Source organism: Cyrtonyx montezumae, unplaced genomic scaffold (assembly GCF_038088225.1).
Source record: "Cyrtonyx montezumae isolate F1298 unplaced genomic scaffold, pur_monq_1.0 scaffold_7, whole genome shotgun sequence".
In the NCBI taxonomy this organism is placed as follows: Eukaryota; Metazoa; Chordata; class Aves; order Galliformes; family Odontophoridae; genus Cyrtonyx; species Cyrtonyx montezumae.
In genome coordinates, this window is record NW_027072078.1 from 22,579,805 (window position 1) to 22,594,381 (window position 14,577).

General features: G+C 50.7%; 1 protein-coding gene across 1 annotated transcript in view; it reads right to left on the reverse strand.

Annotated features, from left to right (window-relative positions):
• IGFBP2 (insulin like growth factor binding protein 2) overlaps positions 1 to 9,052 on the reverse strand; it is a 51,902-nt gene extending 42,850 nt beyond the window's left edge. Inside the window, exon 1 of the mRNA XM_065750476.1 lies at positions 8,635 to 9,052. Within this exon, the coding sequence (XP_065606548.1) occupies positions 8,635 to 9,037 (403 nt within the window). The 5' untranslated portion in view covers positions 9,038 to 9,052. The remainder of the gene's footprint in view (positions 1 to 8,634) is intronic.
• Positions 9,053 to 14,577: the final 5,525 nt, after the last annotated feature.

Below are 14,577 nucleotides of genomic sequence, written 5' to 3' on the forward strand. Positions count from 1 at the left end.
GCCAAAAGCCACAACTTCAGAAGCACATCTGGTGGAGGATGTCGGTATACTCTGCGTGTTTCCTGACAAAGGCTTGGGATACCAGTCTTTATTTTTAGTACTATTAGTACTATTTTCATTTCTTCATACAACTCATTACAATGAGTTCAGTGTTTCAGGCAGCCCTGGAGGAGCAGGAAGGACATGTCCTGTAATAAAACTAATTAATTCATGTGGAATTTCTAGCCATTATTGTGAAAGTGGCCAAATTCCTCACTCCTGAAAAGCTGCCAAAATAGCCATTAATCTGGCTGTGGTCATAAGCGGGATTCCTGTGGCCTCCTGCAACACTCGACCAGCCCCCAGGACAGGGAACACAGAAACCAAAGTGGATGTTGTGATTTCCTCACCCCAACTCCTGCAGCCCCAGCTTTACTAAATGGGACCGTTGCCTTACAGGGCTCCATGCCAAATTCCTCCCAGTACCCCCAGACCAGACGTGCCTCAGTCATGTGCACAAATGTCAAGACCTCAGACCTCCAAAATCAAGCAGTTCAACATCACTCAAAGCTCAGCAGACCAAGCTTTTCCACCTGCCCAGCCTTGGTCACAGTCTCAATGACAGGTGTCCTGAAGGAAATAGGGTACCGAATCTGTTCTGGACACACTGGAAATGGTAATCCTACCACCCCACTGGGTCTGTGAGGAGGGTGAGCTTTTCAAGTCCCATCTGCAATCAGTGGGAAGCCAGGCTCCTCCACAGAGAAATTCCAGGCAAGATTCATCAACCAAAATCACCCAATAATGCTCAAGAATTAATGGAATCCGCCTCACTCCCTGTGAGCTGGAGGTGACAGGGTCTGTGGGGTCTGGCATGGAAAATAAGCATGGAATAAACTTATTTCAGTCTCTACAGTCAACAACAACAGAATGACTCAGAATATCTACAAGGTGCCAATCTATTGTGTAAGAAGGCCATAGTTGCCATAGTCTCCTTTTCCTCCAAAAAAATTCTGGACTGCTCTTAAAATTCAGTGTCGGGTTAGAGGGTCAGCCTCAAAACAGTACCACTGGTGCTGTCCCACCATCCAGTCTAAGGAGCAGCCATTCTATTTGAACACCACAAGGAATCCAGATGTTCTGCCATAAATGTCCTGTGTGATAGACCAGCTGAATTTCCAGCAGTCTAAATAAAATCTTTCTCAAACCACCTATGCACAAGACACAAAGAGATCACTGTTCACTGTGGATAATGGAAAAGGTCCCTTACCATGGTTACCCATTCCTTTACTCCTACTCATCCCAGTTACCATCATGGCAAGTGATTTACCTGCCCATTCACACCACTGGTAAATCAAGGTGGGCATCTGTGATTTCCCTGCCATTGCACCACTCTGGTTTGTATGATGTTCAGATGAAGGGTAACTTCCCTCTACACATCAGAGATTGTATCAAACTCACAGTCCTTGGCTAGTGGTAAATACTGTGCAAGAAAGAAAAGGCTTTTGGAGCTCAATAGTGCAGATAGAGAAGAAGGTTCTACCACAGAACTGTTGTCCTCGGCTAGTCTGACTGAGAGTTACAGTGTCAGAGCCTAGCTTGGACCCTGGAGCAGTGGTGAAACTCACTGCAGCTCTATCACTCAGCATTTTCTTCTCACTAGTTCAGCTGCAAATCTAGAAGAGCAGAGATGCTGTCATGTGAAGGGCGAAATGCAGCACCATTGACAAGCATTCCCGAAAGCAAGACATGAGACAACCAGGTAACTGGAATTTGCCTTTAGAGAAGGCACTGCAGGGTGAGTGAGGAGGACCAGGAAGAATAGAAAAACACCACTGAAAAACCCAGGGTGTTTGGGTTACCCTCACTGCAAAGAGAAATGTCACTGTGGCCAACCACCCTGACCCTACAACCCATACAGCCAACAGTTCTGTTGGCCAAGATCCAGAGGACAGAAACCAGTCACCTTGGGGAGCACCCAGCCAATCTGGTTCATCTCCCAGCTGTCAATCTGGACTGTCCACAACCTCATAAGCTTCGCATAGTGGGGGCCTATGGGGCACAGCCCCACCAACAGCCTTGGGCTCCAATAGCACAAGAGGTCAAGAGCCCTGGGCTGGCACGCTTCCTGCTCCTCCTCTTTGCTAAACCTAAGTTTCCTTCCCTGTTTCTGCTTGCTTTTGAAGTGACAGATGAAATGACAGCAGAATGGAGCAGAACGCAAGGAGAGATGAGTGTTTCCACATGGGCCACGTGGGAGGGCCATCACTGCTCCGGGTGCAAACCCTGTACCTCACTCCCACTTAGCTCACTGCTGAGCCACAACCCCCATACTATAGGCAAACCCTCCCAAATTCAAACTGAAAATCAGCCCCAGACAAAAAAAAAAAAAAGAAAAAAGTTCAAAATCTGGCCAGGATTTGCCCTGCTCCATTCAGAGTAAAATCTAGGACTTCTGAAGTGCAGGATACCAGAAGGCAGGCTACACTGGAAGGCACACACTTGCTCTTTGAAGGTGCCTAAAAGGACTTGTGAGGACACCCAAAAACACCAAAATGCATTCAACAACTCTCTTGATCCACTAGATCCCCCAACAACTGAACAAGGAACATTCCTGGGACATGGACATCAGATGCCCACTCTTTCCTAGACAGCAAGAGGAAAACATGGGAAGGTTACCAGAAAACCTCCTCTGTGAGAAGACCATTAGGATGGGCTGGGTCTTTCAGTACTAAGAGCTGGGAAAATGCCGCCTCAGCTGAAATCTAAAAACCAAATGGGGAAATCTTGCTGTGGTCTTGAGCAGAAATACTAGGCATTGCTTAATGAATTTTTCCTGTAGGATTATGGGTCTCTCCAACAGAAGACGTCATGCAAGTAATTGCAACAGCATTTCCCTGTTGTAGGTATACTGCATCAGCTGGCTACAAAGACAAGGTGCAAGGAGGCACAGAATCTCTTCTCAAAAATTGCCTTCAGCCAGTAAGGCAGTGGAGACCATATTAATTCCAATGGCAGAGCATTAAAAATCCTTCCATCCCACCTGAGCTGTTCTATCTGTAGAAAATTGTAAGGAAAAGCACGGATTTCAACACGGTCCAATTCCCAGCAGCGCTTTGTGTCACTCTCAATTACAGCCCAGAATGAAATACCAAGAAATCGTTCCTCGCGGCTGGCAGAATTAATGGGATCTTTGACTACAGAGAGCACCAGGCAGTGAACTTGTTCCCTTACCAGCCAAGAGGCACAGTGCAGCTTTCTTCGGAATAAAAGCTGCAATGTCAAAAGATAGATTAAGGCTTATAAAAGTGACCTGATGTTTTTCCGTACTCCAGTCCACAAGAAAGGCATGTGATTACTGACCCTTTCCTTTCTAAAACAATGTATTTCTATCATAAGATGAGACAGCGGGAGATTTTTATATTCCTGTTCATATCTAGCCAAATTACACGTGGAGCAAAACACTAAATACACCACCATTCTGCAGTTACAGCAACAAAGCCCAGGCTGTCATACGCTGAGCTGCCATAAAGCTCCAGGAACCGTGCTCTAACCTCTGTTCCTCCAGCCTTCACTCAGGACAACCACATCACAGAACCATAGAATGGCTTGCATTGGAAGGGACCTCAAAGATCACCCAGTTCCAACACCCAGCCATGGGCAGGGTTGCCAACCACTGGATCAGGCTGCCCAGAGCCCCATCCAACCTGGCCCTGGGCACATTCTGTCACATTTGCTTGTAATGAGATGCCTACCTGCACGTTTAATGAGCTCATACTTGGCCAGTTCATTAAAGCATTCTGGCCACTAACGGTGGGCAGAGATGCTTCAGCCACAGATTTGGTCTGCTGAAGATAGTTCATGGTAGAATAATCATCACAGGAACATTTCAGTTGGAAGGGACCTTTAAAGGTTATCTAGTCCAACCCCCCTGCAACAAACAGGGACACCTACAGCTCCATCGGGTGCTCAGAGCTCCTCCAGCCTTACCTTGACTGTCTTCAAAGATGAGGCATCCACCACATCTCTGGGCAACCTGTTCTGGTGTCTCACCACCCTTATTGCAAAAAAACTTTTTCCTTATACCCAGACAATATCTCCCCTAACTGGTAACACTGGTAAAACTCATAGAACCAGATGTGAAATCTGCTTTCTTGGCTGGTGGAAAACATGTGGGGCTACACTCACAAAACAGCACCTGAAGCTGACATTCTGTCCTCCAGCCCCGTAACTCCTAAGTTCAGGATGGTGATGGGACAGCTCTAGGAGGAGGGACACAGACTTCAAACACACTGCAGCCAGCCCCAGGCGTGTGCTGAGGACAAACACACCTCACTGGCAGATGCAAACAGCCAGCCACAGCATGACGGAAAGCAGAGCCTGATGATTTCAATATGTGCTGCTACACACACACTGATCTGGGCAGCACCTTCCCATGGGGAGGAACACCTGGAAACTCAGCATACCACCGAGCTCAGCCCTTGTGGAACAGAAATGCTTTAAAAGCAATTTCACATTTTACCTTGCCCCTCATCTTACTCTGCCAGCCGCAAACAAAAGAGCTACTCCAAAGGAATCCACCAGGCCCCATCCTCCCAAACTCAACCACGTCCATGGGGACAACAGCAGCAGCCCGTCGGTGGGATGCATCAGCCCCCAGGAACGCTGCAGCCAGGACAAGCCCAGGGCCAAATACAAACACACCTCTTGCATTCCAGTTTTCACTGCTTTGCCTCTTGAATTGTTTATCTCGGCTCAATTCCTGGATGTGGATAAAACAAACGACATGGACTTTCTCACAGACAGGGCTTCTCATTGTTCCCCTGACAAATACCACACTCAGTGAGCATGAGCCTGAAACCCAGAGGAAAGGAAACAACTGCAAAGGGCAAGAAGGAAACAGATCATTTGCCAAGGGACAGCATGAAAACACATTTCTCCTTTGGGCCATAGCCTTGAAATCTTCCCAGACTCCCCGTTCCCTCCAGCCCATGTTCACAACACTGTAAGCCCCATCACAGCACACTCTGGGGGACTGGGACTGGAAGGAGGGTTATTTTCAAAAAGCTGCTCCACAAGTTGTTATTTATTACCTTCATAGCCAAAGATGACAACCAGCCCAGGACCCGGTTGGGTTTGTCCTTGACCAGACACAGCTGATGCAGAAGACCTTGGAAACCTGGTCCATCAACTGGCAGAGCCCCAGAGGCAACATGGATGGATGAGCTGTATGCTTTCTCATTCACGTACCATCCTTGGAGCTGTTATTAACTGTGTTTCACTTGCAATATCTTTTCCCACAACCAAGAGCACTGCAGCCCTTCAGTTCAGCCAGAGCAGAAGTAGTAACACAGTCCCATGGACCGGCCCCTTGCAGCTGGCTTCTCTGATGTCTCATAATACCCAAGCTGGCATAAGCCAGGCTGGATACTCAGCTGCAGCACTGGCAAATAAGCTTCTCCCATGCCCATGAACTTCTGACTCGAAAGCTGAGTGGTGCAGAGCACAAGGGAAGATCACAGGCTGTTCCCTGCCCACTGCCTACACCTTTCTGGCCTTTAAGGCTGTGTCAGAGCATGTGGCAGGATCAGGAGCTTTGGAGACAGAAGGACACATACACACGTGCACGTGCAAAGCATGACAAATGCTTTGTTTCCGTAGAAAAGCTGGGAGAAAGCAGAAGTCTTTCTGGCAATTCAGTGGATGTGAAAAATGCAGTCATAGCATTACTGGCATGGTTTTTGAGTTGCTGTTAAAATTCCACTTACATTATGCTACCTCCAGCATCAGAGTCTTCTGTGTTTTGGAGCAACACATTAAACTGCCTTTTAGCAGCTGCCTGCCAAGGGGGAAATGGAGGTTTTGACATTTGACCCATGAGGAAGGATGTGTGGCATTTGGGGCCAAATCCCAAATAAGGATTTTAGCTGGATGTTAAAGCGAACTGCTTTGCTAATGGTTAACTATTTTGGTGCTGTTTTTGTTCTATGGGAGTCCCTGGCCTGGTGAATGGGACAGCCCCAGCCCTGCAAGCTCAAGTTTGCCTGCGACGTTAATCCTTTAATCCGAGGACATGGTCTACATGAGGAGCAAAGAGCAGTGATGCACTTGCACAGGCTGCCCAGGGAGGTGGTGGAGTCACCATCCCTGGAAGTGTTCAAGAACCACGGAGATGTGGCACTGAGCAACATGGCTAGTGGGCACAGTAGAGATGGAATGAGGTTGGACTAGATAACCTTAGAAGTCTTTTCCAACCTTAATGATCTAAGATGGCCACTGGAGACACAGCATGCCAGCAAGAGGGGTGCTAGCACACTGTACAGGCAGTCCTCACTCTGCTCCAAGTGCCCGACCCGTTAATCCACCTTAAAATGGAGCACAGAGCTCTGTGCTGTGCTAAAGGAATGAATACACTCAGGGCTGACATCAGAACTCCTCACACACTAACAGCCCCCCGCCCCACATGCGGGTGCCTTCACTCAGCACTATGTCAAGTTGGTGATGCGATGACCTGAAATAAACCATAAAACCGTGCGGTCCAGTGGCATCAGAACTGTTTGGGAGGCCATGATCTCCAGAGGTGCTGAGCCTTCGTCTCGCTGCCTCCATCTGCACGAGTTCATGCCCTCAGCTCCCGGAGGGGGTGGAGGTTCTCAGCCCGATTTCCACAGACTGACGCTGTTTTGTTCCAGCATTCCCAACATCTTCAAAATACCCAAAGCTTCTTGTGCAATGAGCAACATCCCCTGCTTCCTAGCTACATGGTGGTTTATGTTACTTTCCGCCTACAACCATTTCAGGATTGGCTTTACAGACCTAAGTGGAAGACTAAACAATGCCGGAGCCACAGTGGGAGGATTTGCAGAGTTTTAGTCCTTGTTTCATTTGGGCAATCCTTCTGCATCTCATCAGGGACAAAAAAACTTGCCAACCTCTTAATTTAGGAATAGCATGAGCTCTGCATTCCAGCCCTGAATCAGCCAAAGGAGCCTTTTCAAGCTGGAAAGGGAAAAAAGGGCAAATACCTTCAAGCACATTTAGAAAAAAAGAGAAGGCAGACACCTGCCTTTTGCAGGCAAAAACCTGCTCTGGGGCACTGAGACAAGTTTGACATCAGCATTTGAAAGGGAATTCCAATCCCTGCGCTTTGGGTGCCAGACTGCTCTCCCTGTCACCGCTTTGAAGCAGAAGCAAACTCTCCCCGTGTACATTTTGCAGATGGGAACCGCGCTGTGAGCCTGAGCAGAACAGCACCGAGCAGAGCTGGCAGACGGGGGCTTTGTTTTTGTTGTGGGTTTTATTTAATGACTACAACAACCTGTTAAAAGTTTTGTAATCCGAAGAGAGCAAACCCTTTTCTGGATGTCCAGGCTCCGCTGCCAAGACGTGCTCGGCGGCGAATATTCCAGCTGCGTGCTTCACATCACGCTGCTTCAGGATGTGCCAGTGTTTTTATTATTCATCCCCTATGGACATTGCAGAACGCCACATACATTGAAGCACTCTTAAGCTGCGCTATTTATATGTGAGTGAGCGCGCAGTGCATATACGAAGAGATATGGGCAAACCAGTCACACGCGTTGTAAAGGCACAGGGAGAGTAAAATGAAGCAAAACAGCAATTCTAGTGGGGAAAAAAAAAGTCCATAAAAGCAAAAAAAAAAAAAAAAAAAAAAAGTGGCATTAACTCCAAAAATCATCTCTTAATACACCTCTGCAGTATTCTCCATTTCAACCCAAGTTCTTCCAGAAGCATAAAGCCAGACTCAGCACCAGACTCCTTCAATCTGGATGCCCTCAGCCTCTTCTGCAGGGTGCAAAATTCACTTCACAGACGCTCACATGCTGCAGCTGAGCAGCATTAGGCAAAGGAGGGACAGGAGTGGGGAAGGTTGCGGCGTGGCCACACAGAAGCAGCACCGAGCAAAGTTTTCTATGCCGCTGTTTTTTTCTTTCGCCCTCACTCTGCCTCTCCCTCTCGCTCAGAGAGAGCCGAGGTGATCGCTAAGCGATGGCATCCCCGTGAGAGCAGCCAGCGCAGCAACAGGTCGGCAGCCTGTGGCGTCCCTTCGGGCGGTGAGCTCGAGGATGCGGCAGTCCTCCTCGGCACCCACACTGCCTGCACGGGGACAGAGGGGTCCCCCGGCCCCAGGGTAGGCTCTGCCGGGAGTTGGCCACGGCTCCCATATCGTGGCCCCACAGCCGCCCACTTCCCACCAGGCAGCACATGGTGCTCGTATTCCGCCTCCTCCCGTGTCTTCGGGGCATCCGTCACCCTACAGACTGCTTCCAGTCCCCCAGCAAGCTCAAAGTGCCCCTTAGCTCCCCCAGCTCCTCGCAGCCCGCACCCTCAGCCGCATCTCCCCTCTTCCGGAGCACCCCAACCTCCACCCCGTCCCCCCGCAGCACAGGTCCCCTCACCTTCGGACCGGGAGCTGCCCCCACAGATCCCCTTTACACCCCACCTCTGCGGTTCCCGTACAAAAGGAGAACTCCCCCGGGGAAAGCTGCAACCCCAAGCACTCCTTTCGCCCGACCGCGGACCCCCACCCGCTCCTCACTCCCACCCTATCCTCACCCCTTTGTCCCGCAGACATCCCCGTTCCCTGCCCTCTCGAGGGGTCCCCTCGCTGCCCGGCTCCCGGCCGCCGCTCACCTGCGGGGCGCTCGGCGCTGGCTCCGTACTCGGCCGTGTCGCGGCGGCGGGCGCAGGTGCCCTGTCCCTGCACCAGGGCTTGCAGGGGCAGCTCGGCTCCGGGGTCGGGGTAGCAGCGCAAACCGGCGGCGCAGCGCGGGGTGTACACGCCGCACGCTTCGGCCTCCAGGCGGGCGCACACCGGACAGCAGCCGCAACCCGGCTCCCGCACCAGCTCGGGGCAGGGCGGCCGGGCGGCCGGGGAGCAAGCGGCCAGGCGCTCCGCCGTGCAGGGCGGGCAGCGGAACAGCACCTCGGGCAGCGCCGGCCCCGCCAGCGCCAGCGCCGCCGCCAACGCCGCCAGCAGCAACCGCGGCCAAGCGGCCCGCGCCGCGCCGCCGCGACCGACCCCGCCGAGCGCCATGGCGGGACTGACGGGCGGCGGGGCCGGCAGGTGGACACGCCGCTCGGCCCCCCGGCGGCGCGGCGCGGCGCGGCGCGGCACGGCACGGCGCGGCGCGGCACGGCTCGGTGCGGAGCGGGGCCGGGCGCGCCGCCGCGGCGCCGCAGGGTCCTAGAGCCGCCCACCCGCGGTGGGGGTCGTGCGAGAGGCTGGGCGAAGGGGGTCTGATCCGGGGAGGGGGTGGAGGGTGCGGGGGGACTCCGAGGGAGGGTGCTGCAAAGAGAGCTGGGAATGGGGCTGGGGGCGTCCCTGGGGTCGGGTCTCGCTGTCGGCCCTCGCAGTGCTTTCCCAAGGAAGAAGGGATGCTGCTCCCCAGGCTCAGCGCTCCGGGGTGAAATCCCCATTTTAAGCCCCTGCACACTCCTCTCCCCCTGCTCCGCTGTCACAGTTCGCCAAGGGGTTTCAAAGCGCGGGGTGCGTCACTTTGATTCGTTACTTAAAAAGTTGAATAAGAAAGCCAAGGGGTCGAACCTGACTGATGGAGCTGGGAATGTCTGATCACGTCGCTGTGCGATGACATGGTTAAAGCCACGCACTGAGTTTGAGCTGGCTTAGCCAGGGGAATGTCAGCATCATGGCACCTAACAGTTGCCATCCTCTGCTGCAGGTTTTCTGCTCCTTTTCAAATTAAGGAAGAGGTGAAGTGCCCCTCACGGAACTCAATTCCCAGCATGGGGCCATGGAGCATCACAATGTGTCTGTGGGATCAAGCGGCACCAAAACAGATGGGAAACCCCCATGACGCATCCCAGCACTAAGCACACATTCCCACCCCACTCCCAATATTTCCCCAAAGAATAACTCCATTTTTCCAAGGGTTTCACCAAACAGGGTCCCTTTCCTTTTAAAGGCTAAAGAAAGAGGAAGAAACAAGCCCAGTGCACGCTCTGCATTTGTTCCTCGAGGTGGGAACGGGGACATGGCAGCCCCTGCGAGCAGATGTTCCGTGCACAACATGCTCAGTTCTTCTGGCCGCATGCTCGTGATTTCTCGAGGCTCTCGGTACCTTTTTATGATCTGCCGTTGACTTCACTAATGACTCACATTTGGTTCCAATGAGATATTTTTGTATGACTAATGAATCTATATTTGGAGGCGTAAGAGGGTTTGGCTAATTATCTGTTGCAGGCGGTTAAATATTCCAAGCATCCAACGTTGGTTTTCTCCCAGTGGTGAGTGCCGTGCCCTCGCACTCTCTGTACACGGGCTGACATCTGCCCTTCTGCCTTTGTAAGCACGAGGGACAGCCCGAACCTCATTGTAAAGCACTTTTCAGGCAGCTGATGGGGGTCGTTGCCCTAGGGGAGGATTTCAGCCCGGTTCTTTGCCAAGCACTCAGAGCAACACCACTGTGCCATGCCATTTAATAGCTCCTGGCAAGGGGCAGGTTCCTGATAAGCGCCCAGTGTCACCACTCATTCCCCCAGCAGAGAACTCTGCGGAGCTGCTCAGCCGCAGGAGAACAACAAAGGGGGTTTTACAGCTGTTGTGCTGAGGGGAGGCGAGGAGAAAGCAGCTCGAGTGCCCATGCCTGGCTATAATTTCTGCCGCGGGTCTCTGCTGACAGTTTTAGGATTAACAAGCGAGCTCTGTTCTCAGGCATTTACCCCTCTGAAGAAGCTGGCCTGTTTGTTCTCAAGGGTTTATTTTACCCTACAAAATATGGCATTGCCAAACAGATGTAGGCTTGTTCCTAGAAAGGCGACTTATAACTGCAGCCGCATTTCACAGAGGCTTTCGCCCTCGGGATTGTTTGTAAATGCGGCAGTACTCCTCCGACCCTTTTCAGGGCCGTTTTTTCCCACAGACGTGCTGGTCGGGTCTTTTATGGCTCTGTCCTTTGTCAAGGATGAATTAAGAAAAATAAACTCACAAACACAAAGTGGAGGCCCAGCCCGGAGATCCTCTCGCTCCCAACCATTAAGGGGTATTTTACAGCGCTGGGTGGGGGGAAAAGAACACAATGCATCCTCCCACATTTTTCTTTCCCTCATTTTTAGCTCCAGGGGCAAGGAAGACAAATAAATAAATAAAAAGAAGAATAAAAGTGCCTTGGTATTTCTGCAGCCTCCTGTTCAAGAGGCTGACACAAAGCACTTCCCCTGCAAAGAGCCTCCCACATCCCTGAGCTGCCTCGTGGTGATGAGGGAGGGAAGACAGTGAGGAGGAAGGCTGTGAGGATGGGCCCTTGGGCCTCTTGCTTTCTCCCAGAGATTTGGCCAACTCTGGCCATGAGCAATGGGGAAGTGGTCTGCAGAGCAGCTGTGCCCTAGGGATGACCACCAACCCTCCTCCACTACGTGCCCCAGGGCCTGCTCCTTCCCCACACTGCTCTCCCCAGGTGCAGGGCACAGATGTCAGCAGAAAGGTCAATTATAGGCCACTCTCTTTACACGGATCCTATCTGACATGTCTTTAGAGCAGCCCTAAACTCATTATCTGTGGTCCTGACCCAGTCATTACAAATGCTTTGGAGTGGTCTGGGCTGGTTTGTTCAGATTTCTGCAGCACTGACTAGAGATCAGCAAAGCTAAGGCTGCCCATCAGTGTGGGGTATGGAGCCATGGTGGTAGCTGTGTGCCGTGGTTGCGTACCCCAGCAGCCAAACCCCTTTGCTCATCCCTAAACATCCCTCCAAGATGCCTTCATTAATCTCCAGGGTAAGAAGCAGCCTAAGGCCCAGCAGCTGCCAGGAAGAGGTGATGCAGGATTTCAGTACTGACATGGGGCAGTCAGGCACCATGACTCAGGCTATAAGGACAGCAATACAAGAGCAGAAGGGATTTGTGTGGACAGTGTCTTTGACTTCAGCATGTACTGGGTTCACTGTTGATGGAAAAGGACCTGGTAAGAACAAGGGAGATGAATCCGTTAGGACCTGGTGGTGGTGTGTAGGAGCCATCACATGGCCTACATCTACCACTGTATAGCTTCCCAACCTGCTCCTCAACCTTCATGGCCAAATCTGGCAAACGGGGGGACCCATAGGTCCCTCTGACATTGGTGCTGACAGGCTTCCCCAGCATCTGATACCTCTTGGGCAGGGCAGTGGTGTGAAAGCGTTTCAAAGCATGTGCTGGTGCTCAAGAATTTTACGATTAGGATCAGCCAATGTTTCCATTTGCTTTGTGTTTGCTGTTGGAAAAGCAATAACAACTTCGGAGAATCTGCTCAGGAGAGAAAACAGCCCTTTCCAAGGCACCGTGCTGAGATGCTGCTTTGTATAACAACATTGCAGGAAGGAGGAGCAAGGCTGGATGATATGAGCCCAAGGAAAGGGCTCTGGTGGGCAGGGTGAAGGTAAAGGGAAGAGTGGTATAAGTATGTAGTGAGAAAGAGCTCCAGCTGCTGGTCCCTAGCTGCTAAAGTCAAAGCCTCCTTGGGGAAGTAACTACATTTGCCTCATGGGACCTATAAAACAAGCACTGGAAAAATACAAGGAACAGCCTTGTACTGGCAAGGCACCATTCATAACTTAACCCAAAGCACAGAGGCAAGAGAAATACACAAAAAAGGTATTCCTAACTTCATCTCTCCTGAATTCTCCCTTTAGAGTCAAACACAACAACCACCTTTGGCTTTGGCTTTAGGTTGCCCAAACCCAGCCTACAGCCTCTCCTCATCACTTGCTATCACATGTTAGTTATTATCCAGAACTGCTTGTATCCTTTTATTTAAGATTCTGGTGCCTCACTCCACAGTAGAGCACGATTTTAGGTTTATAGCTCCATGTTTATTTCCAAGGAAAATTTAATGGCCTAATGTACAAAGCTACTTAAGCCTTAAAATTAAGTCATCTCTGCTGCAGAATACAGCAAAAAATAACAGAATAACTCTGCACAAAAACACTGCAGCTGAGGTCTTAAAGGATGAGTGCCAATATAGTATCACAGAAGGGTAAAGGGCCTTTGGAGAGGCACAAGGTGGGACCCAGCATGTGGGTTTGCATAGACATGGGATCAGCCTGAGCCAAAATTCATCATGTTGCCTTGAAAGTGAGTGGACATTAAAATTGAGGCCACTCCCACTCAAATTAACTAAATTTGGATTTTAAGCTCAGGCCCACTCTGCAAAGCAGTTTCATAAAAATGTCATTGCAGGACTTCCTGTTTATTGTCTCTCACAGGCTCCAAATGAAACCTGTTCCACTAAAATGAGCCATCTGTAAGCACAGGTTCTCCTCCTTCACCCACAGCTCTGAAATGAAGGCTCCAAGTTAACCTCCCCAAAGAATTTGGACTCAATGATCCTTAGGAGTCCCTTCCAACTTGGGATACTCTATGATTCTGTGAAACTCCATACAAGATGCTGACTTTTGGGATACATATCTGACCAGAAGATGTTAACCAGTTGCTTGCTCTGTGCTTGATCCATCCTCTCCTTCTTCAGTGCAGGTCTCTTCCATGAGTCAGCCTGTCCCTGTGGGCACTCTGCTGTGGCCACACTGGGCTGTGGGAGCAGTCAAGAGCAAACGCAGCCTTTACAGCCCTCAGAACCCGGTCCAGCCTAACCTTGAATGCCTCTAGTGATGGGGCATCCACCACCCCTTTGTGCAATCTGTTCCCATTCTTCACTACCCCAAGTATAAAATACTTGTTCCTCATATCCAGTTATCTCGTATTATCTTAGGCAGAAGATGAGTTACTCACTTTCTACATACAGCTGTGAACTGGAGTAAGATTTCTTCACCTTCAATGCAGGCACTGGGATTTTTCAGAAAAGCCTGAGAGAGCCAGGATATGCAACAAGCATTTCAATGCAGATGAGTACATGATTTCCTTCAGCACTGACAACTCTCCCAGCCTGCAGCACGTACAGCCCAACTCTGACCCTTTAAAGTAAGCAAATGAATAACAACTGCTGCTCCTCTGCTGCAGTCTTTTGAGAGCAGAACACCACTTTAAATTACTTTGATGATGCATACACTAATTTGTTCTGATAAAAGACACACCCCACAAATGAAAAGAAAAAAAAAGTGAAGAGGGGGAAAATGACTTCGGATAAATGAATCTCATCTGCTGGGAGCCCAGAATGATCCCAAACGACCTTTCCTGTCAATTTGCTGGGTTTGCCAGCACGGGCCTAATGCGAGCAGAGAAGGAGAGATTGCAGGAGTGGGGATGCTCTCTTAGCTCGCTTGCCCTCTGCCGGATGCCAGAAGCTTGGCGAGCCCAGCCCGATAAGCAGTGCGGCATTCCTGCAAGGCTGCATGCATCGGTAGCTGCAAGGCGAGAGCAAAGGGAAAAACTGATTATGTAAGATACAGAAGAACTAGAAATTGCAATGGACATAGAAAGTGATGGAGGGTATGCTGTAAAAAGAAGCCTCTTCCTCTTGCTGCTTGTACTTGTTGGAATTGCTCTGTTTCTCAACAAAGCTCTAGCTGAACTTCTAAAGATCTGGGAGTCTGTCTTCCTGCATGCTGCCTTCTAGCATGAGAACTCAGCAGTGCAAGCAGAGAGGGTTTCTGTGCAAGAGGCACGAAGGTGCAAAACACACCA